Genomic DNA, 17,846 nt, shown 5'->3' with positions numbered 1-17,846 from the left:
ATAGAGATACACGAGTGTTTCGCTAATAAAGAAACTCTCCATGTGGTCAGATAATTCATGAAGATTTCGAACATCTGATTGAAAAATGAATCATTCCAATACAAACATCCGGCACATGATCAGAGATGTAACATACTTGGCTGCGATGCCATTCCACAAGAAGTCCTTAACGTTCCGTTGAATTTCTTATACGCTGGAAGAACAACATCGCGATAGACTTCGACTTCACTTATATTTGTATCACTTCCACTCATGGCTTGACTCATAACAAAGGTGGACTCAAAAAATTCAGGTCGTAATGGATACCCGCGATTAACTTCGTCTGGCTCTCCAAGTAAAACATTGAAGTCTAGAAACGGGATATCATCAATTGGAGACACAGAAATGAAGAATGACAGAAGCAAGCGTGTCACCAGAGAAGAGAGTTTTACCTTCAGGAAGTGCATCGTATTTCATCCAAACATTCAAATAAGCAACATATGATTGAAGAGCGTCTACAATCGATCCAGACTGCAACTGAGAATTATTGATAGAATGGAAACTAGTGGCGTCTTCTGCCTACAAGGATCCCCGGCCAAAAAGCACCAAGAGCATTCATACGGGGAAACCCAGTTATTTGTCCTGCAATGTGACAATAAATCAAACATAAATGGTGTGATGTTACCTGATTCCATATCGCAAGAAAAATAGACTCCACGTCGATGACAATACTTTCGTAGTGCAACTGATGCCTAGAAAAATCACGTGAGCTAGGAAAGAGCTAATACTCACTTACAACATCGAAAGCATTCGCTAATTCAACATCTCCAAACAAAACACCCGCTTTGTATAAATATTCGAAAAACGAATCAATTCCAGCACCAATCCCACTAGATTTGTCGAGCAGCCTTCCAGTTGTTGCGTTCCACAAACTTCCAATAAGATCAATCTGAGAACTGAAACGAAGTAGAGAAGAGAAAGAAACAAAAACAGCTCACCGATTGTCCCAAATATGGAGCGTTGAGTTGCGCGCTGTTCTCTAGAAAAGGGGAACAGGGTGATAAAACGAGTGACAATTTTATAAGTAATATGTAACGCGTGACATATTCCTCACATAAAATGAAGGATCACCCGTCATTAAAGATAGAACGCCAAACTCAATCAGAAACGTTCCTGCTTCTGCTGTGGAAATGACGTGTGGAATAGGATCGGGGGATTCGATTCCATATCTAACCGAAGAGAAGAAGATCTCAGCCCAGGAAGAACTTAAGTGATCCACTTGGCAGAAACTCACTTCAGATTGATTCTACTATGGGGCAATTTCGTGTCAGGGTTGAAAGCCTCTCGCAAACGTTCCCCCAATTGGACAGCTTTTAAAAGTAAGGATCCCTATCAAAAAGTAAGGATCCTATCAAAAGTAAGGATCCTATCGTTATGATACATCTTCATAAAATCCAGATTCGATAATTTTGAATGATCACTCACGTCGTATTGAAATGAAACGTAGTCTTCTGAAAATTCAGCGAAAACATCAAAAAGCAGCGAGTGATTGCTAGAAGGGATTTGAGAATCTCTGAATTGAGATAATTGATCAGATAAAAATGTACTGAAGATGTGTCCAGATAAAAGTCCTCCTAAAATGCGAATATTCGTTTCGAATGTTGAAATCAACAGATCCTGACAAAATTACAGAAAAAATTGTTTCCTTCGGTTTGTGACTCTTGAATGATAAAAACGTACAGATTTGAAGGAGATTTTTCCAGAGCTAATGTAATTCACTGAATCAATGAAATCAGAGATCTTTCCAAAAACCTGAGAGAACAAGAATTGGTTGAGAACAGTTTCAATTCGCACCATCAGGGAGTCCAAGGAGTCAATTGTGGTGAGCGAATAATTTCCTAGGGTGAATTGGTCCTCCTCTGGATTCCGGTGACGCGGGGAGCATCTGGTGTCAAAGAATGAATCAGAGATTGTTGCAGCGTTGACAACCCTCTTTATTGAGAAGACGCTAACTATTGGATAGGATACACGTTCCTATGCAACAGAGATCGATCTTACGATATTGGCTTCAATTCGTCTGCTGGAAACGCAAATCTTTTGTAGCCATTCCAGCAATGGGAATGAAGTTCTTCAAGATGTCTGTTCAAGAGATGCAGATCGAGAGAGAAGAGAGAGTTACCCAGCCAGCGTCTTGAATTGAACCTCCTTCGTTATGAATTGACGTTCAGAAATATCATTTTGTATTGGGAACGCTATCCATGAGTACACAGCGGCTCCTATGAAGCATAATACAGTGGGACCCACAGTACGAAAGCATCGACACAATAGTGAAAGATGCATCTCAGGCACCACCTGGTAAGCATGCTGTCGTTTCAATTCCTCTCCTTGTTGACCTCGTTCCGTCTGCTTGTTCTCGACTCTGATTGTGTCAAAATCCGCATCTCTTGGCTAAAAGCTACTCAAACATGAAAACGCGACAAATGCCAGATGAGTCCCGTCTGGAACGATGATGAGCTCAGTGTCCATTCGCTAACAGATTGAATACGGACTTTGTGTCAAAAAGTACAACGGAGGCCCTGTGATTCTATAAAAATACAATAACAAACACCAGACTGATCTTTATTCGCCTGTCTTCTCAAGTGTTTCAGGACGCGATTCTCGGTTATTGGTGCCAAAGGGACCCTCTCTGCAACTTGATCCAGCTCTACAGTAGCAAGCTTGGCACGACAGCTATGGGTCGGGGCAATGGACGGATTGTTTTTTCCAGTGAGTAAGGAATCAGCAACGAAGACTTCATGTGCACAACGGATGACGGCTTCGCAGGTTTCGGAAACCCTCCAGAGGAACCAGCAACACCGCAGGAGGACTTAACGCGGGATAAGATAAAGTGGCAGCTCCTGACATCACAGAAAACGACTATGAACAAGATATCCTTTTCCATCGCAGGGTTGCACGTTATCGCATTCTGAAGGAAATCCTGTGGCTCTTCAAGTGGCAGCGATGTGCGATCCCGACAGTCACATATTCAGATAGTTTTGATCAAGTAGAAGCTTGGCAGCTGTGAGAACTCAAATGCAACTACAAGGCGGTCTCTTTGTGTGAGGCACTGAACTTGGCAACGGGACACAATTTGACCCAGCAAGCATAATGCGAGAAGATGAGGCTGATGGGTCTATTACTGTGGTCATGCTTGCTAACGTCAGTCTGTATTGCTTAAGAAGAAGCTTGAAACCTCTCATCCTACAAGCGAGGCTTAATAAACGATGAACACGGGGGTGTCAATTTGAGCGGCCGCGTCATGTAAAGAGGGCCCGAATTTTGATGAAATCCTTTGGTAATCTGTCAAATCCAGACCGCGCACTTATGAAGGCTTGACGAATTCTGCAATGGATGAACTCAGCTCATCACATAAAAAGACGCGTTACCATTCGCGGGTCCATATCTTGTTACTTCTTTTCCGAGTAACGCAGATCTAGCTCTAAAAAATTCCGTTAGGGGGGTTTTCATGCCACACATATCATAAATCTGAAAACACCTGTACAAGCGAGTCAACTTGATTCATTACCTGTGGCATTCCATCTCTGGGTTTTCCGCTAACGGCTATTCCAAATCGTTTTAGAATACCCTTAAGCTACAAAATGTCAGAGGATCGCGAGGTGCATGATGAATCACGGTTACCATGAACCGTCGGGCTTTTTGGAAAATGTTGAATTTGCGGCTGTTTAGTGAAAGGGGAAACTGAGAAGATGTGTTGTGGTCTGTCTTACCAATGAAACTTTTGGGGGTCATAGAAGTATCTGAAAAATTGAAATCTATGTATACAGCGGTTTTTTTGTGCGATCATATTACGATCTTCCTCTCATGCTACAGAGGTATGGAGCTGCACAAGTCACAACTGACGCGTAGGGAGACACTTGATCGTGTAGCTGTGACTAATTGAGCTCACACCGCTCTTGCAAAGCGCTATCAGTGAGCAGCTGTTGCCTAAAGTCTTGAAATGCTCTTTTGGCCGATTCTGCCCCAAATATGAAGCGTATTCTTTTTGGCACTCAACTTCCCTACCTAGCGCAATGTAGTTGATCAAGCCAAAGTTATATTGGGGAGCGTATCGCAAAATCCCTGGGGTTTCTGGTTCTTCTTCGGCAGACTGGGGCATTGGCATACAAGAAGAACACCCACAATATATTGAATACCTCTTCTTTTTCTTCGTTCTCCCCCTCTTCTTCTTCTTCTTCGCCCTGGTCCTCAATCTCTTCCGTGATCTCTTTCTCATTTTGGCGCTCGAAGCTGCCGCCAATGGAGTTTATCCCTACCAGTAAAAGCACAAGAAGCAACAGGAAAAAGAAATTCATCCCCGACTAGTCGAAATTTGTTTGACTCTGTTCTGCAAAAATCATGAAAAAAATGCTTCTAGAATGTAGCAATTGCATAAATGGATCATTATTTCTTTGAACTTGACCCATGCGAGCTCGTCGGACTTGGAGTAGCAACAATCAGCTTCGATTGCTCGACCAGCGAGGCGCTTTGTCTTGATTTAGGCCGATCAGATAATGAAGACCTTGCTTGTGAGATGCGTACGAGAGGTTTTTGGCTGTTTTGCAAGCTTGTCGTTCTTAAAGGCATTCTGCCACTTCGGTTTGCGAATGGCGCAATTGGAACTGGTGATGCAGGTGGAAACAAAGGTTGCGGGGTCAGTAGGGGTGTCACGGGCGTCGATGGTGGCAATTTAGCGGCACCTGAGGACACCACGCGTGACAAGACAGCAGAAGAAGACCTCCTTGTCGGAATGTTAACCGGAGTTTTAGGAGATACGGGGGCTGAAGGAGTCACAGTAGGTCTCATATCAACTCCAATTTTTGAGAGCCTTCGCTGATCCTCAAGAAATCGAGGAGCAACCTTGCTGTCGCTGACCCGCCTCAATCTGCTGCGGGTGAAATAGTTTGGAGTGGGTCTTAGCCTGGCAATATACGGCACGAAAGGCTCTACTGGCTTCAGCACCTTTTTGTAGTTGAATCCATTCGAGTCCGTTCCGAGTTTCAGTGTGGCCTTCAGCTGAGCATTAACATCAGCATACTTCAGCGCCGTGACTCTTAAATCGTTTCTTTTGGAAGCTTCAGAAGGTGAGACACGAGAAAGAATAAGGCCGTCAACGTCATCGAACCCACTCTCAGGGCTTGCGGGTGCAAACGGTATGGAGGAACGCTTTCTGCCTTTATGAAAAAGGTGGCTGCCGGTTGTGGAGAGAGGGTGGCTGCTGCTTGGAGAAAAAAGGTAGTTGCTGCTTGTGGCGAGAGGGTGGCTGCTGCTTGTGGCGAGAGGGTGGCTGCTGCTTGTAGAAAGAATGAGGCTGCTGGTTGTGGAGAGAGGGGTGCTGCTGGTTGTAGAGAGAGGGTGGCGGCTGCTTGTGGAGAGAGGGTGGCTGCTGCTCGTAGAGAGAGGGAGGCTGGTGGTTGTGGAGAGAGGGGTGCTGGTTGTAGGGAGGGAGGAGTTACTGCTCCTAACGAACGGAACTTTGTTCTTCTTCCTCAGTGCTCTCGCAGAAAAGAAATTTCCTCTTGCAGTAGAGATATTTCCGAGACTGAACGCTTTTTTGTTGTTGTCTGCTGCTGGAGCATTTTTCTTGTGAAGCGGGCCTTTTGCAGAACTACCAGAAGCTCTGAATGAATTTGGTGTGGCGGTCGACATTGTCCTAGCAACAGGAGCTGAATGACGTCTTCGACGCAAAACAAAAGCGGTCTCGGGAGCTGGTGTCGGAAGATGAAATAATGTGTTCGTGTTATTCGGACGGTCAAGCGGCTTTGAGCATCCGAAAGTCGGCGTCGGTGGCAATGGAGTGTCCTTTGAAGCCTCCTTAACTTGTTTCGTCTGCTCCTTAACTTGCGCTGGATCGATGTTGACTCCTGTGGTTGTCTGCGTTTTTTCTGCAATCTGAATCATCGAGCTCGGCGTCGATTTTGGCACCAAGTGTGGATTGATTGGTAGTCTTCGCTGTGCAAGAAACGGAGAAGCCTGGAGTCCTGTGGAACCTGTTGCTCCACCCAAACCTCCTGCTGGTCTCGGAAATCCTTGTGTTACTGCTCCTCCAGCTGCTCCTAGCTGAGAGATTGGACGTCCCGTTTGCGTGCCTTGGAGCATTCGAATCGGAGTCACACCCAATTGGTGGGAGATGCCTTGCCCTTCATGAGGCAAACACGCACCCCCCCGACGGAACTGCCTTTGGGACGTTCACTTTCGAGACCTGCGGTGGAGTTGCTGGACATAGTGAGTAGCACGTTGCTTTTGGCGGAATGACTGAAGGCGGACCAGCGTGTCCCAAACAGTTTTCCATGGGAGTGCTTGCTTTCATGAGAAGTGTTGCAAGGTGATGCGGGCACTGCGTTTGAGCGCTTTGAGCAAGCGCGAGGTCGAGTGGAGTTTCATTCTGAAAATTTTTTCTTGATTTAATTTCTTCTCCTGCAATTTTGATGATGTCTTCAAGGATTTCAAGAAACCGTTTAATTGGAAATCCCCCACTGAAATGCGGGCTGCTTCCAAGATAGTGAAGAGACTGAAAAAAAAAATAGTCAGTGGAGTTGAACATCATCAGCTAACCGTTTCTCCAGTGATTGGATGACTGGCGCCCGCAAAATCTCTGTTTCCTCGAAGAATTGCTCGAGCGAGATTAAAATTTCCAGAACGAAGCGACTCCCCATAAATGTTAAAGTACTGCTCATTTTTTGTAGGATTGGGATCTTTGCGAATGAGATCTGTCACCTCAGAGAAGTTGTGTGGTGTTTGAGGAATTTTCAATCTAGAGCAAGAAAAGATGGGAATTAACCACAAAATTAAAACCTACTGTCTGTCAGCCCCCGAGAAGGAATTTCTGTTAAAAATTGAAGGAAATTAAATGGAAGGCGAATTTGAATATTCTTACGGTAGGATGGCTGTTTCCAACCTCGAGGCTCCCGTTATTGAGTTGCTGGCATCATTTTCAGTGGGACCGTCATTTATCCATGCGGGGAGTGTACAGAAACCGACGACCTCAAGGAATGAACTGCCCCTTCTGCAAACCCTCGACAATCGGTTGCTTTTCATGAGTGTACTGTGAGTCCGGACAAGATTCCGGTTGTGGGACAGGAGAGAGTTCAAACAGCATGCGCAATATTAAAACCCCCCACCTGGCGATAAGAATGAAAATTGAACTAAAAATCTCACACGACACTGCGTGGCACCCATTCGAATGGATTGCCAGACATTGGCAAGACACAATTGACCAGGCCCAGTCTGTTGTCATGTTTAGGTTTTGAGGCTTTTTTTTTGAGAGCGATATGATCCATGTTTTATGCAGTCGAATGGTCTTCTCTGTTTTTATTTTAGTCTTTCTGGTTTTTTTCACAGAAGCAAGCATAGAAGTGTGCAATTTGTGCAATTGTAAAGGATCTTCCAGTTTGAATTCCTGGACAGAACTCATTTCACCAATAGTTTGCCGAAAATGTCAATTGCCTTGCCGAGACCTAAGAAGCCCTCTGTGGGGTCCACGACAACGCCCCTTCCACACAATTTATTCAGCAGTGGCTTATTTACATAAAGATAAGTCTCCTTTGCAACGAGATCATTCTTTGGAGCGTGGATTCCGAAAAGGAGCAAATTGGGAAGCAAGAACCACGTGCAAAACAGGAGACAACAACGAGCTCTATCTTGGCTACATCCTCAAAGTGGTTTATTCTTCTACACCCAGGGTTCCAATTTCATTTCAGCTTGGCGCTCTGTATCCGGATGCTGGGAGTGAGTGGGTTCCAAGTTTCAATTCGTCAATCGAAGGGGCGGAAAATCGTAAAATTCTTGAATCTTCGAGAGGAAATCAAATCGCTCGATACTTAATTCAACCGAAATTGACAATTTTCAAAGCGGAACAAAACGAGGGAAATTTGGACAGTTTGGATCGCTACGTGAATACTGTTCTCAACAAGGTTCCTCTCTTTCGAACGATGGGAAAAGTGAAGAAGAGGGTCGAGCTACACCTTGATGTGATTTGTGCTCCTAATGCAGATTCGATCTATTCGGTGCTCTTGAAAAAAACCACACTCATGCTCCAGCGGTACGCAAAGAGCTCCAACCCCGAAAAGTAGGTTAAGCGCTTCTACAACTTCTTTAGGATGTTGCCTTTTCAGAGCTTTGAAGGAGCTTGTGGCTGAGATGAATGACAGGGTCTTAAAAGCATTGACAGGCAGAAACGGAGCGAAGTGTTCTCGATTTGTTCTGGGAAGCGTTTATAACCGTTTGAGCCGCGATACGCAATTTCTGATTGATGGATTTATTCCTTCAATTGGAATAAAACACAGTCGCATCCTGAAAGAGATTCCAGTTGAGAAGGTTTCAACTCAGATCAGTTTGTCTGATGCAGTGAATGACTTCTTCAGTTAGATGTTACAGCATCTTGTTGTTTTGTGGTGTATTTCCTTTTCCCATCCGTCATTCTTTTTTTGAGTGTTTTCTTTTTGCTTAAGTTAATTGCGATGGAGCACAAAGGAAAATGATTTTGTACACGCCAGAGGATGTGAGGTTGTGGAGGAGCCAGGAACCCTACTGGACCTACTGGAGGGTCACCAGTGGCAGCTTCTCGGGCAAGTGACAGAATGGCTGAGAGTTGGCTAGCAGTCGCGGCCAGGTGAGGAAGATTCAGGGGTGTGAGAGATCTAGACACAGAGGGTGAGAAAGGACGATCCTCCAAACATGCGGCGGCACACATGGCGGGCGGCCTCCACTGGGACACACACGAGCATGATTGGGACATACACGAGCATGATTGGGACGTACACGAGCGTGATTGGGACATACACGACCGTGATAGGGACATGCACGGCCATGATTGGGGCATACACGACCGCATACACGACCACTACACTCTGGTACGCGATTGGATCAAAGTGAAGCGTGAAACAATAAAGACGAGTACCATGAAAACACAACTCGACGCAACGATCGGAGAGCAGTGGTCCATGTTCATGCATATAGTGGAGACAAGTTGATGAAATAGATTGCTTCCATCGTCCCATGTTTCATGTAAGAGAAGTAGCGGCTTCAACGTTGACACCATGGCGCGGAAAACCGTTCTAAGAATTTTCGTGTACACCGTCACGAGCAATTTTAATAACGAACAGGCAGTTCATAGACGCTTAAATTGTTGACAGCATTCTTCACAATGTACTCAATACAAACATTCTCCAACTTCGAAGCCTGAAAAATAGACACCTAACTACTTGCACCTCTAATGACCAAATTACGTTGTTCTGATGAGCCCTTGTGAGAACAGCACCGACATTGTCATCTTCGAGTCAGTACCAAATAGTCTTCTCACACAGAATCAATGCCATACTGGTCAGCTCTACCAAGGACGTCACATAGAAGGATTGGATCGTTCCCCGATAGCTGTCCTGAAGATACAAGGAATGCGAGGACAATTGGAGTTGAGTACCGGTGTAGAGGAATTGGAGAGCTTTCATAAAAGGCTCATACTTCCACTCTTGTATCGGTATCTGAAACGGTATCTGGACTAAAGTTCTGTATCACAAATTCCAATGGATGTGTAGCGCTATATCAATTACTCTTTCTGCGCTGGATTCTTTATCTTCCCTGAAAACATGTTTTCAAAGTAGCAACATTGAGCCGCTAGGATGGCACGATGAGCAGGAATCTCGCGGCCATCAACAACGCTAAATTGAAGAATAGCCATTTTCGCAATAATACTTACAACATCAGAGTAGTTCTTGTTGGCGACCAGGTATTTGAGGTTGTCAGCCCACCTTTGCACAGCTTTAGCAATCAATTCGCCTGCCATTAATCTGCCAACATCTGCCACGTGTAAATCATCCAGCCACCCTTTTCCGTCGAAACCGCCAATAACAAACAACTTTTTGGCCCCAACCAAACAAACAGAGTGTCTCTGCCGAGGGGGGCCAGGAACTCTACAACAACCAATCTACCGCGTGCACCAAGGTATGACTTACTGGGCAGGGAGCCTTGAATGCGAGAGACTTAGACTTCAACACATAGGAATTATTTGTTGCTCCACCGAACATGAAAATCTGGTCCCCGACAAGAGTTGCTGTGTGGCACTCCAAATCTCGTGGAGGTTGACCCTGAATTTCCGGCTGCAACCATTGCAGCGTTTTGGTGTCGAAGATGTGGAGATCCGTCAGGCGACCTTCATCATTTATTCCGCCAAACAGAAATAATTTAGAATCAAACGTCGTCATGCTGTGTGAATGGCGTTCCTGGCAACTGGGTTTCTTTCACCATTTCCAATTTCGCTTACTTTAGGACGGGTGCCCCTGACATCTTGTTCTATCCAAATTAAGGTTGGTAGGTCGAGTATATGGATGTCGTTGTAAATGTGATAAGCACGCCCCCCAAATAAGTAAATTTTGTCATTGACTTTACTCAACGTGTGGTAAGCCCGACCTGGGCAGTCTTTTGTGTTCTGCTTCTTCCATGTTACTGAGTCAAAGACATAAACATCATTAAAGAAGTCTCTCCTCGAGTAACCGCCATGAAGAAGGAGATAATTGTCAACAACAACCGTTGCATGCTGAAACAGCATTGAGGAATGTCGGAAGCGGGAAAGAAGCTTTTCAACAAACTAACGTGCATCCTTGGTGAAGGGTGTGTGCCGTCCTCTCGATACCTTCCCATTTCATGCTTTCAACGTTCAAGAAATACAAGTCGTTCACCACTTCCCTTTCCGTCTCTCCACCGAAAACGTAAATTGAATTTCCTCCAATAACATCAGGCCAGTGGGGGAGGGGGGGGTTCCTGAAGTCGTAGGGGTGGACCAACAGCCCGACTCATTGGTCTCCTTCATCTAGAGCAGACAGATATCCAGTAACCAGGCCCATTGGAACGGAAAAGACCGTCGACAAACTGTTTGGTCTGTTCGTTTTGCCCTCGTCCCCTACGGTATCTGCCACCACTTGGCTTGCAAGAAGATAGAAGCGTTTTTCCTTCAGTCCTTAGTCCTTTTCATTTCATGAAGTATTTGTTTGCAGAAGTAGGATACAATCTAACAAGGAAATCACGCTTTCACAGTTCCTATACCATTGAACGTTAAGCTTGGATACCGACGAATAGCTGCGACGAACCCAACTAGCCACCCATTTCATCAGATTACTTTGAGCATTTAGTGGAAGATCATTCGCAGAAGAAATGAGATTGCTTGCTGTATTCAATGAGAGTGAGCCGCCACCTTGGCCACAGGCTTAACAACTTGCGTAGTTCTCGTCATTACAGACTGCTTTTTCTTTTAGTACTCGGGACTTGATCCCGACTCTTTACACCAAGCGGTTATAGAACTTAATGTGAGAGCTTAACATATGAAGCAATATGTTGTACAAGAAGCTATATCTGTCATTCTCAGAGTGCTCATAGAAAAATACTTCATTCTTTGTTCACTACTGTGTATGCGTTATTGCTCAATAGTTTCCGGTAAAACCATGCATCCGTCGGTTGATGCACGTTCCTATGTAACAAAGGCTAGTTGTTGCGATTTCTGTTTCGGCGCCAACAGAAATAGGAAGAGCTCCTGAAATCGAAGATGACTGTTCCCAACCATTAAAGCTGTTCCTTGGCCCAACATATGGAATTCGATTTTCTTTGGAGCGTAAAACAAAACATAATGCAACACGAAATCGCACTATTTGTCCAGATGGTCTGATTATGCTCGGAGAAGATTCAATATTTCTCACAGAAGTGCTTCTCAAGAGATAGAGATGTAAAATTGGCATTACATCAGTTGGCGCTTTCCGTTCATGACGACCAGCTCATGGTGTGTGAGGGAAAGAAGAAGTGGCTGTTATGATTTGGATCGAGCGAGAAAAAGGAATGAGACAAATGAATTTTTCACTCAGAGTATTAATCTCTGTATTTTTTTGGTAAATTTCTTCATCCCAGCCCTGCCGAAACTGAAGTTTCTCCTTGGTGATCAAAATTTCGTTGAAATTACCAAGAACCCACCTACAGCTCGCAAAGTCACTCATTCATCAGCCCCAGTTAATTTGGAAACAGCTGCAGAAATCTACGCGATTGTCCAAGAGCAGCTATCATTCCAAGGGCTTGCTACAAATCTTCAACATCGGATTGGAACAAAACTTTCTGTTTCGATGGAAACTCTGCGTGATCCATCAGAGGAAAAGGTGGTGCTTGAAATTGTTACGAGTCCGCTCAGTTCATGGAGAGCCATTTCAGAAATGGCTGCCTTTAGGTGTTCTTGATTACATAAGAGAACAAATCTACTAGGTGAGAGAGAACACCCAATTTACTAAGTGAGTGAGAGAACACCCAATTTACTAAGTGAGTGAGAGAACACCCAATTTACTAAATGAGTGAGAGAACACCCAATTTGCTAACTCAGCGAGAGAACACCCAATTTACTAAGTGAGTGACAGAACACCCAATTTACTAAGTGAGTGAGAGAAGAACACCCAATTTACTAAGTGAGTGAGAGAAGAGCACCCAATTTACTAAATGAGTGAGAGAACACCCAATTTACTAAGTGAGTGACAGAACACCCAATTTACTGACTGAGTGAGAGAAGAACAAAGTGAGTGAGAGAACACCCAATTTACTAAGTGAGTGAGAGAAGAACACCCAATTTACTAAGTGAGTGAGGGAACACCCAATTTACTAAGTCAGCGAGAGAACACCCAATTTACTAAGTGAGTGACAGAACACCCAATTTACTAAGTGAGTGAGAGAAGAACACCCAATTTACTGACTGAGTGAGAGAAGAACACCCAATTTACTAAGTGAGTGAGAGAACACCCAATTTACTAAGTGAGTGAGAGAAGAACACCCAATTTACTAAGTGAGTGAGAGAAGAACACCCAATTTACTAAATGAGTGAGAGAACACCCAATTTGCTAACTCAGCGAGAGAACACCCAATTTACTAAGTGAGTGACAGAACACCCAATTTACTAAGTGAGTGACAGAACACCCAATTTACTGACTGAGTGAGAGAAGAACACCCAATTTACTAAGTGAGTGAGAGAAGAACACCCAATTTACTAAGTGAGTGAGGGAACACCCAATTTACTAAGTCAGCGAGAGAACACCCAATTTACTAAGTGAGTGACAGAACACCCAATTTACTAAGTGAGTGAGAGAAGAACACCCAATTTACTAAGTGAGTGAGAGAAGAACACCTAAGTGAGTGACAGAACACCCAATTTACTAAGTGAGTGACAGAACACCCAATTTACTAAGTGAGTGAGAGAACACCCAATTTACTAAGTGAGTGACAGAACACCCAATTTACTAAGTGAGTGAGAGAACACCCAATTTACTAAGTGAGTGACAGAACACCCAATTTACTGACTGAGTGAGAGAACACCCAATTTACTAAGTGAGTGAGAGAAGAACACCCAATTTACTAAGTGAGTGAGGGAACACCCAATTTACTAAGTCAGCGAGAGAACACCCAATTTACTAAGTGAGTGACAGAACACCCAATTTACTGACTGAGTGAGAGAAGAACACCCAATTTACTAAGTGAGTGACAGAACACCCAATTTACTAAGTGAGTGACAGAACACCCAATTTACTAAGTGAGTGACAGAACACCCAATTTACTAAGTGAGTGACAGAACACCCAATTTACTAAGTGAGTGAGAGAACACCCAATTTACTAAGTGAGTGACAGAACACCCAATTTACTGACTGAGTGAGAGAAGAACACCCAATTTACTAAGTGAGTGAGAGAACACCCAATTTACTAAGTGAGTGAGAGAAGAACACCCAATTTACTAAGTGAGTGAGAGAAGAACACCCAATTTACTAAATGAGTGAGAGAACACCCAATTTACTAACTCAGCGAGAGAACACCCAATTTACTAAGTGAGTGACAGAACACCCAATTTACTAAGTGAGTGACAGAACACCCAATTTACTGACTGAGTGAGAGAAGAACACCCAATTTACTAAGTGAGTGAGAGAGCACCCAATTTACTAAGTGAGTGAGGGAACACCCAATTTACTAAGTCAGCGAGAGAACACCCAATTTACTAAGTGAGTGACAGAACACCCAATTTACTAAGTGAGTGACAGAACACCCAATTTACTAAGTGAGTGAGAGAAGAACACCCAATTTACTAAGTGAGTGACAGAACACCCAATTTACTAAGTGAGTGACAGAACACCCAATTTACTAAGTGAGTGAGAGAAGAACACCCAATTTACTAAGTGAGTGACAGAACACCCAATTTACTAAGTGAGTGACAGAACACCCAATTTACTAAGTGAGTGACAGAACACCCAATTTACTAAGTGAGTGAGAGAACACCCAATTTACTAAGTGAGTGACAGAACACCCAATTTACTGACTGAGTGAGAGAAGAACACCCAATTTACTAAGTGAGTGAGAGAACACCCAATTTACTAAGTGAGTGAGAGAAGAACACCCAATTTACTAAGTGAGTGAGAGAAGAACACCCAATTTACTAAATGAGTGAGAGAACACCCCAATTTGCTAACTCAGCGAGAGAACACCCAATTTACTAAGTGAGTGAGAGAGCACCCAATTTACTAAGTGAGTGAGGGAACACCCAATTTACTAAGTGAGTGACAGAACACCCAATTTACTGACTGAGTGAGAGAAGAACACCCAATTTACTAAGTGAGTGAGAGAACACCCAATTTACTAAGTGAGTGACAGAACACCCAATTTACTAAGTGAGTGAGAGAAGAACACCCAATTTACTAAGTGAGTGAGAGAAGAACACCTAAGTGAGTGAGAGAACACCCAATTTACTAAGTGAGTGAGAGAAGAACACCCAATTTACTAAGTGAGTGACAGAACACCCAATTTACTAAGTGAGTGGCAGAACACCCAATTTACTGACTGAGTGAGCGAATTGTGACAGTAAATCTCAATCTTCGTCATCTGGAAACTCAAGGTTGCAACTTGCACCGATCGCTTCGCTGGGGGGGTCACTGCAATATTGGGATTTGCTCCCCTCTTCTGTCGAGCATATCGCTCTCTGGCAGCTGATGCTCAAACACGTAGGAAGTGAAAGTTGAATGCAAGTGGAACAAAATGATTCCTCAAGGCCTGCGTTTCTTGAAAACATGCAGGACTCGCATAAACTGCGCAAGTTGCTAGGTGGCGGCTCACATCATTCCTCCTATCTGCTGTGAGTAATGTTCTATTAAATGCTCAAAATAATTTGATAAAATGGGTGGCTAGTTGAGTTGGTCGTATTCGTCGGTCAGCATGAATCAAGAGTGCAAACATCCAACTGTGAAAGCGTGGTTTCCTTGTCAGATTGTAGGAGTATCCTACTTCTGCAAAACAAATACTCCATGAAGCTGACGAGGGCAAAACGAGCAAACCAAACGTCATGCACCGTCCGTTCCAATGGACCTGGTTAGTGGATATCTGCTTCAATGAGCGAAGAAGACCTTCCGGAGGATCTTATCAATGAGGCCTCCCAATCGAGCTGTTGGTCCACCCCTACGACTTCAGGAACCCCCCCCTCCCCCACTGGCTCACCACAGCGCTGATGTTATTGGAGGAAATTCAATTTACGTTTTCGGTGGAGAGGCGGAAAGGGAAGTGGTGAACGACTTGTATTTCTTGAACATTGAAAGCATGAAATGGGAAAGTATCGAGAGGACGGCACACACCCCCTTCACCAAGGATGCACGTTAGTTTGTTGAAAATCTTCTTCCCGTTTTCGACGTTCCTCAATGCTGTTTTCAGCATGCAACGGTTGTTGTTGACAATTGTCTCCTTCTTCATGGCGGTTACTCGAGGAGAGACTACTTTAATGATGTTCATGTCTTTGACTCAGTAACATGGAAGAAGCAGGACATAAAAGCCTGCCCAACTCGCGCTTCCCACACGTTGAGTAAAGTCAATGACAAAATTTACTTATTTGGAGGGCGTGTTAATCACACTTTTCACAATGACATCCATATTCTCGACCTACCAACCTTAACTTGGATAAAACCCGAAGTCAGGGGGCACCTGTCCTAAAGTAAGCGAAATTGGAAATGGTGAAAGAAACCCAGTTGCCAGGAACGCCATTCCCACAGCATGACGGACGGTTGATTTTAAATTACTTCTGTTTGGCCGGAATAAATGGAAACGATGGCCTGACGGATCTCCACATCTTCGACACCAAAACGCTGCAATGGTTGCAGCCCGGAAATTCAGGGTCAACCTCCACGAGATTTGGAGTGCCACACAGCAACTCTTGTCGGGGACCAGATTTTCATGTTCGGTGGAGCAACAAATAATTCCTATGTGTTGAAGTCTAAGTCTCTCGCATTCCGGCGGTTCCTTGGCCAGTAGGTCATGCCTTGGTGCACGCGGGTAGATTGGTTGTTGCAGAGTTCCTGGCCCCCTTCGACAGGGACACGCTGTTTGTTTGGTTGGGACCAAAAAAGTTGTTTGTCATTGGCGGTTTCGACGGAAAAGGGTGGCTGGATGATTTACACGTGGCAGATGTTGGCAGATTAATGGGCAGGCGAATTGATTGCCACAGCTATGCGAAGGCAGGCTGACAACCTCAAACACCTGGTCGCCAACAAGAACTACTCTGATGTGACGTTGTAAGTGTTACTGCGAAAAATGGCTATTCTTCAATTTGACACTTTTAGCGTTGTTGATGGCCGCGATATTCCTGCTCATCGTGCCATCTCTAGCGACTCAATGCTGCTATTTTGAAACCATGTTTTCAGGGAAGATGAAAGAATCGCACAAAGAAAGAGTAATTGATATAGCAGCTCCACATGCATCGAAATTCATGGTAGAACTTTAGTACAGATGCCGTTTCAGATACCGATACCAGAATGGAAGTATGAGTCTTTTATGGAAGCTCTCCAATTCCTCTACACTGGTGAGCTCAACTCCAATTGTACTCGCACTCCTTGTATCTTCAGGACAGCTATCGGGGAACGATCCAATCCTTCTATGCGACGTCCTTGGTATAGCTGATAAGTATGGCATTAATGATTTGAAGGTTTCTGTGTGAGAAGACTCTTTTGTACTTACTCGAAGATGATAACGTCTGTGCTGTTCTTACAAGGGCTCACCAGTATAACGTAATTTGGTAATTGGAAGTGCAAGTAGTTAGGTGTCTATTTTTCAGGCTTCGAAGTTGGAGAATGTTTGTATTGAGTACATTGTGAAGAGTGCTGTCGACAATTTAAGCGTCTATGAACTGCTGTTCCGTTATTGAAAAAGCTCCTTGACTGCTCGGACGGCTCACAATACACGAATTTTTTTTAAGAGGACTGTGAACCACATGAACCATGCGTTGAGTAACCTCTCAAGAGAAATTGGCGGGTTTGTGTGCCAGTGGAATGGATGAATATGATGAGTGGCATGAGAGCAGGACAGGTGAAGGTTTAGTAAGGTAAGAAAACCATGAGAAAAACTGTGTTACGTTAATCAACCTGGCTCGATTTAGAAGAAGGGTGGCGAATGTAATGGAGTGGAAATACAAGGATGATGGACAGGAAATGAATGTGGAATAGATTTGGTGGGCTCGAATTGAACAAAGGTCGAGGAAATCCCAAGGCTGGCAGACACGCTGATAAGGTCAGATCGGGAGGGGTTCATGGACAAGAGGTTGGTTGGGGGTGAGAAAAAATGAGACAAAATATGAATGAAGTCAAAAGGTAGTGTGGAATTGTTTGACTGTAGAGAGTCAGTCATTCACAGATTGGTCAGCGGTCGCCCTAGTATCGTGGGAACGGGCTTCTTCAGCTTGATTTCGCTGCACCGCGTGGATGCGTGCGACGGGAAATGTCAAGCTTGTGGCAAGACGTGTAGGAAAGCATGAGACCACGAAGACGGCGCGAAGTAGGAGTTGGCGTCACTTCGTTGGC

General features: G+C 44.3%; 1 protein-coding gene across 1 annotated transcript; it reads right to left on the bottom strand.

Annotated features, from left to right (window-relative positions):
- Nucleotides 1-119: 119 nt before the first annotated feature.
- On the bottom strand, nucleotides 120-3,495 carry LOC129617850 (uncharacterized). Its single transcript, XM_055532896.1, has 6 exons — nucleotides 3,405-3,495; nucleotides 978-1,018; nucleotides 776-928; nucleotides 563-731; nucleotides 432-494; nucleotides 120-349 (listed from the first exon to the last, which is right to left on the bottom strand). The coding sequence occupies exons 1-6, from the start codon at nucleotides 3,493-3,495 to the stop codon at nucleotides 120-122; spliced, it is 747 nt and encodes a 248-aa protein (XP_055388871.1).
- Between the last annotated feature and the right edge of the window lie 14,351 nt (nucleotides 3,496-17,846).

This window comes from Condylostylus longicornis, unplaced genomic scaffold, assembly GCF_029603195.1.
Source record: "Condylostylus longicornis isolate FDR11 unplaced genomic scaffold, ASM2960319v2 ptg000664l, whole genome shotgun sequence".
Classification (NCBI taxonomy): Eukaryota; Metazoa; Arthropoda; class Insecta; order Diptera; family Dolichopodidae; genus Condylostylus; species Condylostylus longicornis.
This window is presented reverse-complemented; position numbering and strand designations above follow the sequence as displayed.

Excerpts from the sequence above, each read along its gene's own strand:
- LOC129617850 (XM_055532896.1), bottom strand. The coding sequence starts at position 3,495 with ATGTGTGGCATGAAAACCCCCCTAACGGAATTTTTTAGAGCTAGATCT. Across the intron at positions 495-562 it reads CTTTTTGGCCGGGGATCCTT|ACGCTCTTCAATCATATGTT; the intron begins GTAGGCAGAAGA and ends GATCGATTGTAG. Across the intron at positions 350-431 it reads ATACGATGCACTTCCTGAAG|ACTTCAATGTTTTACTTGGA; the intron begins GTAAAACTCTCT and ends TCCCGTTTCTAG.